General features: G+C 39.3%; 1 protein-coding gene across 7 annotated transcripts in view; it reads left to right on the top strand.

Annotated features, from left to right (window-relative positions):
* Positions 1–15,751, top strand: part of FNDC3B (fibronectin type III domain containing 3B) — a 356,837-nt gene that overhangs the window by 103,824 nt on the left and 237,262 nt on the right. For all 7 annotated transcript variants that reach the window (XM_089910834.1, XM_089910832.1, XM_022572178.2 and 4 more), the window contains exon 3: positions 834–909. In XM_089910834.1, coding sequence (XP_089766960.1) covers positions 834–909 — 76 coding nt within the window. The remainder of the gene's footprint in view (positions 1–833; positions 910–15,751) is intronic.

The following is a 15,751-nucleotide window of genomic DNA, read 5'->3' as shown; positions in this document are numbered from 1 at the left end:
CTCCGCCATTAGCCCCACCAAAGAACCCAGGTAGCGCACCTGGTAATTTTTAACTACAGTTTTTTAAACTTTGTTATGTCCTTTAATTTATATTTAAATATAAATTAGTGATTTTTTGTTTTTTGCTTTTGTTATCTAAAGGAACTAAATGAGATTAGAACTTAAAACTGAGGTTCTTAAAAGAACATACTTTGCCATGGCATCCGTGGTTTAGTCTTTCGGAAGTTGTCTTCTGATAACTAAATATCTATGTTATATGACTAAAACACTGACATTTAGGTAATAGATTCAAAAATTTGTGTGTGTGTTGGGTCTTATTTGTAATATTTATTTTATACTGTTCATTGTTATTTCCAGGTTCTATACACGCTTTTTTTTCCCCAAAAAACATTTTTCTTATAAATTGCTTTCTATTGTTACACAGTGGAGTCAGGTCAGTAATAGATACTTGGGAATGGTATGCAACAGTGTTAGGTCAGAAACTCATTTCTCTTTCAATTTTCCATTGTAAGTTATAGTTTCTGGTTCTTTTTCTTCTTTAATTGTTGTTTCTGGTTTAGTGAAAGAAAAAAAGGAATTGTCTGAAAGAAAAGGTATCTTAACATTGGGTTTTTTTTTTTTTTTTAGTTATATAGCATAAGCAACACAGGAGAATTCACTTAGCTAAATTCAAATGCATGAACTTACCCCCCTCAAATTTGAACCATATCTAAGATATATCCTAAGTTTTGTGTTTATACAAGATCCTGTGCCACATACTTATCTAGTACATAAATTTAGGTAATGAAGCCGTTGAAGAGTATTAAATTGAAATTACTGTGTTATTTTGGCAGGTTATTCTCGTTCAAGTTAATCCAGGTGAGACTTTTACAATAAGAGCGGAGGATGGAACACTTCAGTGCATTCAAGGTAAGGAAGTTCTTTGTAAGCCTTCTAATCAAAGAAGTTTTCCTTTATTTATTATTTTATAGAAGTAGAGTTTATCTCTGAGTCTGCATGTGATGTTCTAGAAGTAAAATTTATCTTGGATTTTTTGGGTTTTTTTGTTTTTGCTTTTATTAGGGGCTCCTTAATGCTGATGTGGGCCTGTGATATATAAGTGACAAAGTTAAATATCTTGAGTATTCTATTGACTTTTAAGTGAATTAAATAAACTTGGGAAAGCTTGCATTGTTTTCATATATTATGGAACTTGGTAGTCCTGAAAAATGCAGAGATTATTAAGAGAGCTTAAAATTCCAGATGAGGACAGCAAGTACTTTTTCAAATTAGGTAAAAGTTTCAAATACATATTGTGATGCTATCCAAATGATGCTTTTAGGGGTAAAAATATGTATTAAATATCTGTTATTTATTACTGAGTAACAAATTACTTAAATTTAGTAGCTTAAAACAGTTCTTGTCTACAGTTTCTGTGGGTCAGGAATTTAGGCACAGCTTAGCTGTGTCCTATGGCTCTGGGCCTCTCGAAATGCTAAAATCCAGGTGTGGGCTAGATAGAGCTGCAGTCACTGTAAGGCATGTCAGAGTGTCAGTCTGTTTCCAGGCTCGCCTGAGTGGTTGTTGGCAGGATTTAGGTTTTTTTTGTGGGCTAGTGGCAGGCGGCTTCCCTCTGTTCCTTGCTAAGTGGCCTCTCCATGGGGGTGCTTACATTATGGCAGCTTCATGGGAGCAGGGGCTAAAGGGCAAGAGGGAGTGGTATGTCCAGCCCACTCCAGAAAGGGGATTACACAGAGTATGAATACCAGCAGCCAACTTTTAGAAAGCGGCCCACCACAGTCCACCCTCGGCCCTGAGTAATTCATGTCTCTCCCATATGCAAGACACGCCCTCCTAAGATCTCCAAAAGTCTTATTCCAGTACAGCATCAGCTCAGAGTCCAGAGTCTTGTTATCTAAATAAGCTCCAGGAGTAGGTGAGGCTCCTTGGGTGTAGTTCTTTAAGTACCGCTGCTAGGGCATTTCAGTTAATTTCTAGTTTGTGTAATACTGGTGCCTCTTCTCTATAATTCACTAAGGACAGAAAGACGCTTAGGTACTCTGATCCATATGGGGTTCTGTGTAGGAAGATCAATCCAGATATGGAGTTAGTGTACAAATGCTGCTGTGTTGGAGGGCACTGTGTGACAGCTCTTTTTGGCAGTGATTGGGATTATGGGGCAAATGGTAAATTGGCCTGTAATTGAGTTCAATACTAGGTTATTGATTAGACTGGAATCTGACCAGAGGTCTTACTTTAATACTTGGGCTTGCTCACCAATATATAAAGAAAACGAAGGGAAATGCCCTTTAGTTTTAGTTTTCCATAATGAGCTGCATGGAAAAAGTTGATCTTCGTATTGTTTTGCATAACAGCAGAGCGTGCTGCTGTGTCGTTTCATTACTTGTTTTTGTAACTATAAGAACAAAATTTAGGAAAACAATTAAAACTCATTAGGCTAGAATCCTAGTGAGTTTTAATTGCAGTTAATCTGAAATGATTTAACCATTTTATTAATGATTTTTTTCTGATCGCATTCATTGTGTCCCTGAAATTGATCTTGGTGTTCTAAACCATTTAAAAACCAAACCTAGTCTTCAGTGATGGATCACACAAAGGAACTTCAGGTAAAAGAAGAGAGAAAAATATTTTAAAATAGTATGGGTTACAGAATCTTCTACCTACTTGTAGAACTGTAACAGATATTATCAACAAATAAAACCCCAAGATTCACTCTGTATCTTAAAAAAAAAAATCACACTAGTAAAACTAGATGAAAAGTTATTTTATCTACATAGAATGAAGCTGATGTTTCCAGTTCAGTAAGAAAATAGTTGAGCTTCTGGTCATGGTAACATTGGAACCTTATGCTTTGGCTAGAAGACTGTGTCCCTCTACAACTGAGTATGTGTAATAGAGTCTATAAAAGCAAATTGCTGAACGGATCAACATATATAAAATCCACTTTTTCATGCCACCACCTTTTACTCTTGGTGTCTGAAGAGCGTGTGTGTGTGTTCATCTAGTTAGCCTCTTCCTCACTTTTTGTGGGTCCAATTCGTAACTGGTATACCCTGCAGGGAATTTAGCAAGTATATTGCTCTGTCCACAATGGAAGCTTTGTATTTATTCATGATGGTACTTGGAGATAAGTGACACTAACACCCCTTTCAGTGATTTAAAAGAATGCCATTCACTAAAGAATTGTAGAGCCATTTATCTTTGGCTTACTGAGCCTTCCTATTCTTTGTTCTCTTCTGAACACCCAGGTACTGTGGTTATCTTTATTTGGACATGTTGGTACCTGGCCCAACTAATTGAAATGACACAGGACAGGATGAGGGTGACCTGGAACCCCAAGTGGTTTGCTAGGGCTTGGGAGGCCCTGGGACAACAGGATCAACTGCAGGAACTGGAAGGAACCCCAATCCAGACCCATTGTTGGCCACTCATGCATAACTGGCAGCCACTCAGCCCAGGTGCTCTCATCCCCCCCTTCATCTGAGTTCCAGTGTGAGTTAATGAATGCTTCACTCCAGGTAGGCAGAGCATATCAACGTAGAATGTGGGAATAGGCAATATGTTTATAAATTCCAACACAAGTTGTTATTATCCTTTCACTGTGATTAACATCCCTATCATTGCTAATATTTATTCAACTCTTAGCCTTATGCATTCTCTCATTGAATGGGTATGACAGATACACATGAGGAAGCTGAGACCTGTAGAGGCTAATTCACACATCTAAAGTCATATAGTGCAGCTACATATAAAAGAATGAAATTAGAACACTCCCTAACACCATACACAAAAATAAACTCAAAATGGATTAAAGACCTAAATGTAAGGCCAGACACTATAAACTCTTAGAGGAAAACCTAGGCAGAACACTCTATGACGTAAATCACAGCAAGATCCTTTTTGACCCAGCTCCTAGAGAAATGGAAATAAAAACAAAACTAAACAAATGGGACCTAATGAAACTTAAAAGCTTTTGCACAGCAAAGGAAACCATAAACAAGATGAAAAGACAACCCTCAGAATGGGAGAAAATATTTGCAAATGAAGCAACTGACAAAGGATTAATCTCCAAAATTTACAAGCAGCTCATGCAGCTCAATATCAAAAAAACAAAAAACCCAATCCAAAAATGGGCAGAAGACCTAAATAGACATTTCTCCAAAGAAGATATGTAGATTGCCAACAAACACATGAAAGAATGCTCAACATCACTAATCACTAGAGAAATGCAAATCAAAACTACAATGAGGTATCACCTCACACTGGTCAGAATGGCCATCACCAAAAAATCTACAAACAATAAGTGCTGGAGAGGGTGTGGAGAAAAGGGAACCAACCCTCTTGCATTGTTGGTGGGAATGTAAATTGATACAGCCACTATGTAGAACAGTATGGAGTTGCCTTAAAAAACTAAAAATAGAATTACCATATGACCCGGCAATCCCACTGTTGGGCATATACCTGGAGAAAAGCATAATTCAAAAGGAGTCATGTACCACAATGTTCATTGCAGCTCTATTTACAATAGCCAGGACATGGAAGCAACCTAAGTGTCCATTGACAGATGAATGGGTAAAGAAGATGTGGCATATATATACAATGGAATATTACTCAGCCATAAAAAGAAATGAAATTGAGTCATTTGTAGTGAGGTGGATGGACCTAGAGTCTGTCATGCAGAGTGAAGTAAGTCAGAAAGAGAAAAACAAATACCGTATGCTAACATATATATGGAATCTAAAAAAATAAATGGTTATGAAGAACCTGGGGGCAGGACAGGAATAAACATGCAGACGTATAGAATGGACTCCAGGACATGGGGAGGGGGAAGGGTAAGCTGGGACAAAGTGAGAGAGTGGCATGGACATACATACACTACCAAATGTAAAATAGAGAGCTAGTGGGAAGCAGCCGCGTAGCACAGGGAGATCAACTCCATGCTCTGTGACCACCTAGAGGGGTGAGATTGGGAGGGTGGGAGGGAGATGCAAGAGGGAGGAGATATGGGGATATATGTAAATGTATAGCTGATTCACTTTGTTATAAAGCTGAAACTAACACACCATTGTAAAGCAATTTACGCCAATAAAGATGTTAAAAAAAAATAATAAAGTCATCTAGTGAGAAACAGCAGAGCTCTTTATTGCCTTGCTCCGTGGCTTTACGTCAGGGAATCATGAACTCAAATCGACTCCATTTTCTTGGGCACGTGACAAGAGCAAGATGGGTTCCTACTCCTGGAGTAACAGCATTCTGGGAAGGATGCTAGGTGAGTACTCAGGTGACCAGAATGAGATAGATGTGGTTTGCAGAGCAAAAGTGGATGGTGGAGACTGGGTCTTTGGGATAAGACAGGTACCCTGTTAACAGAAGTGGGAGCAGGATAGTTTGATACAGGGAGTATTGATTTAGAAGTCCTTAAATTATCTCTGTCCAGAGTCAGGACTGGGCCCAGAGTTGGGCTGAGCTTCTAGCTGGGGCTTCCAGCTTCAGTTGCTGGAAGAGGAGGGGTACAATGGTAGAGGACTGGTTAGGAAAGGATCTGAAATTGAGTCATATTGTAATGGAAACTTCTAAAAGAAGCATTTGTATTTAAAGTTAAGAGAATGAAGCTCTAGTTGTGCTTTTTCAACACCAGCCGGCAGATGGGGAGGTGTTTTTTCGGCGGGGAAGGGGAGTGCGGTGACTGGTGGTGGTGGCCTTCTGGGAAAGTTTGAAGTCATTCCCATTGCTTACACCGTGGTTGAAACTGTCAGCTTGATAGCTTTGCTATTTCAGCACTAGCCAGCACGGTAAGAATTGCTGGGGGCTGGGGGGTGGGGTTAGGGGGAGGGAGTGGAGCTGGTTGCAGGCCTTCCTGGAAACTTTGAAATTACGCCATATGAGGTCAACCCCCTCTGCTTGTAGTCGAATTTGTCAGCCTTATAATTTTCTCTATAGGACATTTATGACATCAGTAGAAAGACCCCAGAAGCTCATTGTGGTGCCATGAAAAGGCAGTCTGGAAATTCGGAGCACATCAGTGTAAAGCATATGGTTACTCTGGGGAAAAAACAAGATTTTGTTTTCATGGGAATGTCCTTGGTGATAATAAAGGAAGAAAAACACAGGAAACGTACAATATGCTGTGAAAGCAGATTCATTTCTAATGGAATATTTCTCAATATTTCCATGAAACATGAATCATAGGTCTTGAAGGGGCCACAGAAGGTCATAGTTTATTCTTACTTGGAGGCAGCACTATACTATGGCATCCTAGACAAAAGATTTTTCTTTCCTAGGCCAGGTGAAAGTGTATAAAGAGCTAATTGTAAGGGAAAAAGAATCTTAGCAATCAATATGAATTTTTTCCTTTGGTGAAATTCAGGAATTAATAGAGGGCAGCTGCAGGTCTCTCCCATTATTTTCATATCCTTGTCTGGGCTGAGGTGCTGGCAGTGCAGCCTTCCTTCCTGTCCACGCATGCCATCTTTTTATCTGGGCCATTTCTCTGCTCCCTGTAAAACGCTTCAGCCAAAACAAATACCATACTTCCTTTAAGCTCTAGGGCTCTTTCCTTCGGCAGGGGTCCCCCCCTTCCCCCCGGACCATTTCAGTCCATTCTGACCTTTCTCTGCATTCCTGGAGGAGCAGGTAGAGGTAGCACTGCATGTAACTATCTGGTTATATGTGTAAACCTTTCCTTAGCCCTTGAATTAGACTGTGAGTCCAGTTGTGACAGGAAACAGTGTATCCTCCACCCTACCTACCTCCAGCCACACAGCCTGACAATAATTACTGACTACTAGGCCCTTGACTAGCTCTGGCATTACATCCGATGTGATGATTTTTCTTTTAACTTTTACTATTGTGCCGGGAACTTAAAGATATTTAGTTAAGTGCTTTTAGGGGCTTTTAAAATCTCTATAGAAGAAGTTTCAAATTTCAAATCACATAATTAAAGCTTATCAGTTTCCTTTAAAAAAAAATGTGTAAGTCTAAAGAACTTTCATATTAACCAGTAGTAATGCTGCAGTTTTTGTCTTTCAAGACTTATATTTCAAATCATGAGCCTGAAGAAAACAGGTGAATGTCCCGGTGATCACAGCAAACAACAGGTTAACGTGAAATGCTTGGGAATCACCATTATTCTAATAAAGAATAATATTTAAAGATATCTGATTACTAATGTTTTTTGTCCAGAATAATCTAGACATCTTTAAAAAGATTATTTACTCGGCTCATTTGTGGTAAGTGAGTAGAGACCTTGAAATGACAGCAGAATGTATGGCAGGAGGGAAACTTGAAGAGAGCCTTACTCTGAGATGGCTGTAGTTTGGGTTCTGTCAGAGTGTGAGACTTGCTCCCTCTCCTGCTTACTCTCCTTAAGCCTTCTTCAGCTCCGTGTCTAAGTCCCCCTGCCCCACTGAGTGTGGGAATCGTATCATTGATGAACAGCATGCTCTGCTCACAGGCCCCTGTAAATGACACCATTGAGAGCTGTTCCACATTTTTGAATCTCCTCGTTTGTCTCCCACCCCACTCCCTGCCATATTCAGACTCCAGACTGTCACTGGGACCTTAAAGTTACTTTTTTTTCTCACTTGGTACTTTAGGTGCATTTATTAGACTTGGTTGGCACATTAAAACACCGACCTGTCATTCTTTCTAAGAATTTTATGACAGATCCTAGTGGACTCTCTTTGTCTCTTGCTTTGTTGATTGAGAAATGACTTGAGTGATGTCATAGGTAGGGCTTGCAAGCTGAGGTAGACTGTCATTTCACAAGCAAAGCTTCTATATGGTCTATGCCTTTAAAGAAAACTCTGCATATAAGTGAGAAATTCCTATTTTACTGGCTTACAACCAAGGAAGAGGACCTGTTGCAAATGAAGTCTGTCTCCTAAGAGTGATTGAACCCTTGCCCTGGCTGAAATTTGCAAACAAGTCTTTTATCCAAACTATTTGGGTGAATTGTTTTTTTTTTTTTTTTTTTTGCGGTACACGGGCCTTTCACTGCTGTGGCCTCTCCCGCTGTGGAGCACAGGCTCTGGACGCGCAGGCTCAGTGGCCATGGCTCTCGGGCCCAGCCGCTCCGCGGCATGTGGGACCTTCCAGGACCGGGGCACGAACCCGTGTCCCCTGCATCGGCAGGCGGACTCTCAACCACTGCGCCACCAGGGAAGCCCTATTTGGGTGATTTGAAAGTGAACTTACTGTCCTATGACTGCCTTTAAATAGTTTAGAATCTTTGCAAACTTTGATTACATTGAATATGTAATTGATTGTTATTTGACTGTATGTAATTACTTATGGAAAGTCTGTATTATAAGGCAAAAGATTTTTTCCTGTTACAATTTTCTTATTTTGAGATCTTCTTTTTCTACACAAGAAACTGCTTTGAAAGTCATTTCCTTTTGCATTTGGGGGTTTGTGAGGGATCGCTAATCTGAAATGTTACTGTGAACAGTTAAGGCCTCACTTGAGAAAATCTTTTAGAATTGAAAATATCTTTTAGAATTGAAAATACCGAGTTTTTGTCCAGGCTAGCCCCAGTGTCCTGCCCATCTTTCTGACTGATCCAGAGCTGTATTTGGTAAGACTTAGTATATAAGTTTCCAGTGAGGTTCTAGGCGGAGGGAATCTGAGTTTCTAGGAGGAGAGAATCTGAGTTTCTAGGAATATCTGAATTATTCCACCAGCGTGCCAGCTCATTTTATAACTTAAATATTAGATTTGGGACAAATCAGTCTCTTACCTGTGTGTGTGTAATATTGATGAAATGTTGATGAAAAATCACTTTTAGCATTTTGGAGAATACCTGATGTCTGAAATGTTTGAGAGCCTTATTTTGGGCATGATGATTCGCCTTTTTTCTCATACATGGACATGCATAGCTGTTTGTGCAAATAGGAGTTCTGTATGCTGACCTGATAGGCCCCCTCTCAGACAATAGCTTGCTGCCGAGTAACTGGAAGTTTCCCACCAGAGTAGTCTCCATAAGGGTCGGTGAGTGCTGATGGGCCCAGAGCAGAAAGTCCAGTTTATGGAGGGGGTGGGAGGAAAGTCTGTGATGATAAGTGTGGCTGTCATCATGCTGGGACTGAGTAATGTCATGAGACTGGGTTACATCAGTATCAAACCATGCTGCTTCCCAGGAGGTGTGAGTCCATCTCAAGGGAAAATACCCAGTGTGTCTGCTGCTTTCTACCCTTCCCATTTATCTCGATTGTTTTTAGCTATTGTTACATATCCATAATTAGGACAAAAACTTTACACAAAATTATATTGTCAGACTTTCTTTGGCCTTTTTCTTCAAGTAAAGCTTGAGTGATTTAATTGTTAGAAGTTATAAAGGTTATGTTCTAAGAGTAAGGGCTCTGTAGTGAGAATCCCTGGTTGTTTGCTAGATAATGGTTAGACTCTTAGCCTCAGTTTCTTTCCTCTCTTAAAATGGGGATAGTGGGAATACCTGTCCACTAAGGTTGTGAGACATTCCATTGTAAGTACCAGCAGCAGCAGCATCATCTAGTAATGTACACAGCTTTGCTGATTATTTTTGTTCGAAACAGATGCCATAACCAGTTGTGGGCAATGACGTGGTTCTCAAAGTTCGAGCCTCCATTTCTTTGCCTACTTAACAGTAGGCTTGCTCTCATGGGTTGATGGTGATGGCAACATTGCAGACATTTCAGATGAAGGTTTATGGGGATGTATGTATTGTTCAGATAAAGGATTGTGGATAAAACAGTGGTTCCACTGTTTCATGCATTTAAAGTAAGTTTTGTTGTAGTTGAAGCTTCAGTTGCGTTTATTTTGGATGATAAGCTGTTAACTCTCACACTGTGCCTGAGAGGCCATATTCAGACAGGCCTGTAAAGTAGTTGCTATGGGTATATGCCTTCCGTCCTTTAGGCCTTGTCGTTCACATTTCAGTTGAATTCCATACTCCTTTTAGTCTTTATTTAATGTGTCGTGCTCTTAGGCAGTACTGAAGAGGCAGTAAGGCATATTGGTAAGATCATTATGGGTTTTTGAGTAAGATTGGCTGACTTAGAAGTCCCCTGCGTGTTAGATGTGTGTCGTAAAAGCAGTTACTTCTCTACATCTACACCTAATCTGTAGAATTGGAATAATAATATCGGTCTTAAAGAATTGCTATGGGGATTAAATGACATATTGGGTAGAAAGCACTTAGAACAGTTTCTAAGGCAATGTAAGGGTCCAATAAATAGGAACCATTATTAGGCTCCCAGTCTCCATTACGGCTAGACGTTGAACCACCGTTTATTTTTGTTACTTGTCAGTTTAAAGCGTTTCAGGGAAGACTCTGTGAACTTGAGGTATTGGTTAGGAGTTTTCAGATGTCTTCACATTTTAGTCGTACTGCTTCATAATATGTTTAAAAATTATGCAGTGGGAGTTTAGCTTCTGTGCCCTTTTTGTCTTTCAGGCTTGTTCAGCAGTGGTTAAAATGTCATTTCTGAGGGTACCACTGCTTGGAGTTCCTTAAATGTCACAGATCTTTGCATGACAGAGAATTCCAAAGAGCTAATTGTCACATTACCTCAATTGTCCACCACATTTTATTTCACAGCTTATAATCTTTTAGTTCTTGCTTTATTCTTTCTGTATTTTTTACCTTTGTGTTTTACACTTACAATTTGAAATGGAAAATTTCATGTTGGAGGTGTCTGTAAAGGGTTCTTCAAGGGTAGGGGTCAAATCTTAGTGATCTTTCTATCCCAGTGCCTATCCAGCACCTCCTAGATGCTCAGAAAAGAGGAAAGTCATTTCCTGATTTACTGCTAAAAAATCATGTCAATATCATGGAAAAGTCTCATAGTTAATTCACAGAGGTAATTTTTTGTTTTTGTACTTAAGTAATTAAGTTTGGTTATTTTTACTCTCCATTCCTCGAATTAAGATAATGAATGCAGGTGTGAGTTTGTTTCCAAAAACACACAGTAATTCTGAAGAAGTCCAAAATATTGGTTAGCTCCCTTACTTGTAAAAAGCGTGAAGGAGTGATCATTATATCCATTCTTTTGATAATCTTTTTCTTTTGTGAGGAGTAGGCTGGGAACACCTTGGAAAATATTTTTAAGGCTATTTAATAGTGAAAGATAGACCAGCTTTATCTTTTATGTTATTAGCAAGTAATTTAGATTGTTCATTAGTATTTTATTGTTTTCATGTAGTTAAAAATTATAGCATTTATCTGTAGCAGTAAACCCTCAGGAAACTCCATGTCAGACCCAGGAATAAACAGAGTACATGTTAAATTGTAAATGAGTCTGGTTACTGAAGTAAATGGAGTTGGCAGGCAGGAGGCGAAGAGAGCCTGGGTGAGGGCATTGGTGGTGGGTGTGGAAGCAGGAACAGAAATTTGAGATGTTTAGGAGATAGTCATGACTTGCTGACCAGTGGGACACACACTGAAGAGAGGGAGTGAGCTATGCACTAGGTGTTGTATGTTTCCCTAAGATAGGTGGAATCCGGTCCTTTAGAAAAAATGTTTGTCCTACAGTGTAAACAATAGTTTACAAACTAAACATTTTGTATTCACTCTGTCCTAAATGGACAAGCATTAGGGTTAGCAGAAAAGGATAAAAAAATGCAAACCTTTTTCTTTCTTTAAGTAAGTGCGTTTTTTCTGCTCATCGACTTGGGTATTGCTTCTTGGAGGAGAGTTTTCAGTGACTTGGAAGGTATTTTGCGCACTATTTTTTGAGGATATGAAGACAGTTGGGTAAAAGGGGAGTGTGTTTTAATACTTCCTTCTGGACTCATCTAAATATGGAGAAAACTGGCCTCAAAACTGTCCACAGGGACTTTCCTGGTGGCGCAGTGGTTAAGAATCCACCTGCCAATGCAGGGGACACGGGTTCGAGTCCTGGTCCGGCAAGATCCCACATGTGGCAGAGCAACTAAGCCTGTGCACCACAACTACTGAGCCTGCGCTCTAGAGCTCATGAACCACAACTCCTGAAGCCTGGTCACTTAGAGCGGGTGCTCCGCAACAAAGAGAAGCCACTGCAATGAGAAGCCCGCGCACCGCAACAAAGAATAGCGCCCACTCGCCGCAACTAGAGAAGGCCCGCGCTGAGCAACAAAGACGCAACGCAGCCAAAAATAAATAAATAAATAAATTTATTCAAAACAAAACAAAAAAACTGCCCACATCAGCGACTTTCCTTTATGCTCCTGGTTCGGGGTTCTTTGCATATACCCACATTTCTTGTGTGGCTGCATATAACTCCCCAACCCCCTTTAGCAATTGGAGAGAAAAGTTGAGGTGTTGAAAACTCTTCAGGTCTTTTTGTGTCTGAGTTAAAATGGAAGTGTTCCATAATTCAAATATAACATCTTTATGGACACTTTATATATGGCAGTGCAGCAGAGCCAGAATTAACAGGCTTTGTGGGATCTTTCTGGCTATAGGAGTTTCAACATTTTCACTTAATTTAAAAAGCTTCCAGTTACTAGCAAATTAAAATTTCTGTGCTAAACTGATAAGAAGAGGAGGCAAAACATCAGGGGAAGAAAAGTCTTTGGGAACAGAAGTGGAAACTGAAAAAGATAAATATAAGCATTATTCTTAGTGTGTTTTTGAGTGAAAGTGTTATTCTGTTAGAGGATCGACTAGATGAATTTTATGTTTTGTTCTGCAGTTCTCAGTAAAGTGGATATACACACTCACACATTATCTCATATAGATGTCAAATTAAACTCTTGCCTGTTCGTGGCTTGAAGTGCCAAGTCTTTAACTGTTGTCTGAGGTTGGATTATTTTGGTTATCTGGGATTGGATCTTTTAACATCGGTCAGTGTGTCTTATGCTAGATCCAGCAGTGTCAATTTTCTGTGCCTGCTGTACCAGGATACGAGCATTGCAGACAACACGTGTACTTTGGCACCGCTAGAACTTGTCTCCTCCAATTGAGGAAGAACAGTCTTTGCAGGCAGTATAATCAAACCTTTATACTTAAATTGCCTGAGTGTAAGCATGAAATAGTCACAAAATGTTAAAGTACAGCAAAAGTGTGGCTTGTTATCCCATGAATTAGAAACCAAGATCTGAGATTAATTGGTTAATTTATTCTCAATGATCAAGACATTTCTTATTCTGTGGGTCAAGCATTCACATTTTGAGTGACATAGTTCTTGCATCATATGCTTAAGGTAAAGAACATCTCTAACACCTCAGGATTTTAGGGCTGGTTGTATTAACATTAGTGGTTTGTAACTTTTGCACATCAGAATTACCTGGGGAACTTAAAAAAAAAAATGCACAAGTTGACCTCCAGGCTAATTGTAGGGAATTGTCAGATTGTCTAAGCCAAGGGGAACTGTCAGATTGTTTTGGGGGCAAGACCTTGGCATTAGTTTTGAAAAGCTTCATAGGTAATTTAATACGCAGTGGAGACTGAGAATTTCTGGTTAACCTAACCCTCAGGATAGTTTAAGAAATTCTCATGGTGTGTTTTCCCAAGTACATCACACTGCACATGCTGTGTACCTGTCTGTTCATCCAGGTTAGTCTTCTTTAAGAATGTTTGCAGAGTGCTTAAAGATCGTTTATCTTGTAATCATATACTTAATAAGTAAACTGTATGTGGTGGTTGTCTTTATTGAACCTATCAATTGAAATGGCTCTTTTTGTTATAAACTTCTGTAAGTAGTAAATAAGGGTCATCAAACAGAAATTTGAGTTTATTCCTTTCAGCAGAGAATAGATCTATTTTACCTTTAGTTAGATGTAAACACAACGGCTCACCTATTATAAACTATTAAAATTCAAAGTTGATTAGAATAGGTGAAGATTGTACAGGGTGGATGAAGCAGAAAAAGTGAGATGAGAAAATAACCATCTTACAACTTGCTGCTTGCAGAAGCTGCTTTTAGCACTCTTTCCACTTGATTCTGTGGACGAATTGGGCTGAAACTATTGCTTTGTTCCCTTCATAGATCTTGCCTCATACTTTAAATGATATAGGTGCCCAGGAAACAGGTTGGTATTTGGCTCAAGTCGTCCCCCCAGCATACCTGAATCCAGGGTATTACATCCTGTTTCAGATGCTGACAGTTACCAGTAACTTTAGCATGGATTGGAATCACCTGGAGGGCTTGTTTTAAAACAGATTGCTGGTACCACCCCCAGGGTTTCTGATTTAGGTCTGGGGTAGGTGAGATGGGTCTTGAGAATTTGTAGTTATAAGGAGTTCCCAGGTGATACTGATGTTCGTGGTTCTGGGTCCAGGCTTTGAGAACAGCTGAGGTAGGAGGCTTTCTGGAAGAGGGGCACTTGTAAGAGGGGACTTTTAGAGAAGTGCCCTTAAACAAAAGAGAAAACTCTCAGGATTAAGTTTGGTCACAAAGTGGACAAAAGGGAGAAAGTCCATGTAAATGAAGAAAAATAAAAAAGAATGATTGGCTTAAATTCTTCAGTTTTAAGCTCAAAGATAGAATTTTTTCTTGGTCTGAAATTTTTTCGCCTTCCTCCACTATAGGTTTAATGAACTGAGGTTTGAATCAGGGACTCTTTTCAAAGGATTTGTTCGTATAATCTTTCCATTTATACCTCCTAATTCAATTGCCATTTTATCAGGAATTCCTTTTTCTTCTCTATGCCTCAGTTCTGACACAGTGAGAATAAATACGATTGCCAAAGCTATTCCAGGAATATTTTAGAGTTTAATGAATAGTATTGTGTAGTATACGGGGATCACTGAGTTAGGAAACTTATGCAAATATGAAAAATATTCTAAACAGATACACAGTATCTGATACTGTATTCAAGTAATAAGCTAGTACATCCCTCCCCCTAGACAGCTGGGTGGTAGTAAAAGAAAAAACCAAAATGGGAAGATAAAAAGTCAGGGAACCGATATGGAAGTTGGCTTCACTCTATGAAGTATTCTAAAGAAACAGTATGATTTTTAAAGTATAAAACTAGGGGAAAAGGAAGTGACTCATCATTCAAAATAGATAGGACTACAACAGTAGAGATCTGGAATGGGAGGAACGTGAGGAGAAGCAATCCATGAGAAGCAGTTGGGGTTAGTGAACGACTCCATAGTAACATGAAAAACAGGATTATACATATTCCCTTTTTTTTCCCCTGTGGACAGGGCACCATTGTAGAAATTAGAGTGTTGTGTTGTGTTTTAAAAATCTGTTTCAGGGGTCAAATTGAATTCCAGACCAATTGTTAGTAATTAAAGTTACAGCTCTTGAGGAGTTTTCTCATGGTCTCTAGATGAGTTCTGCCACTGTTCTGTGAGTTGAGTTCATTGATCATTTTTCTACTCATTGCACCTGTCATGCTGGTATCAGCAATTAACATTCCTCAGAGGTGAATAGAATGCCAGCCTCCATCTCAGATGGAACTCGAGAACAACAGGTGCATTCTACCTATTTCTTGGCTATACCCAGGGTAGTGAGAAGGCACGTAATTAACCATAGAACAGACTTTGGAGAAAATGAGATTCTTTAGAAATTGAGCCAGAGTGCTGAAAAGTAGCTCTGGGTAATGTATTTAGGGGACATAGGAAATGGCTCAACAGGAAGGGTGAAATAGCCTTGCTAATCTGGCCTCTTTAAACTTATTTCAAGCCTATTCCCCTTCCTTGATACAAATCTTCTTTACCGTACACCTTCCATAGACCCAGTATTTTGTGCAGCTTAAAAAAAAAATGTTTTAAGTTCACATCAAAGGTCATTGGACTTGAACTCATTCACTAAAAATCAGTTGATTATATTGTTAATTT

Source organism: Delphinapterus leucas, chromosome 4 (genome assembly GCF_059928025.1).
Source record: "Delphinapterus leucas isolate spDelLeu-1000000601 "Yukka" chromosome 4, BTC_Dleu_Yukka2, whole genome shotgun sequence".
Classification (NCBI taxonomy): Eukaryota; Metazoa; Chordata; class Mammalia; order Artiodactyla; family Monodontidae; genus Delphinapterus; species Delphinapterus leucas.
This window is presented reverse-complemented; position numbering and strand designations above follow the sequence as displayed.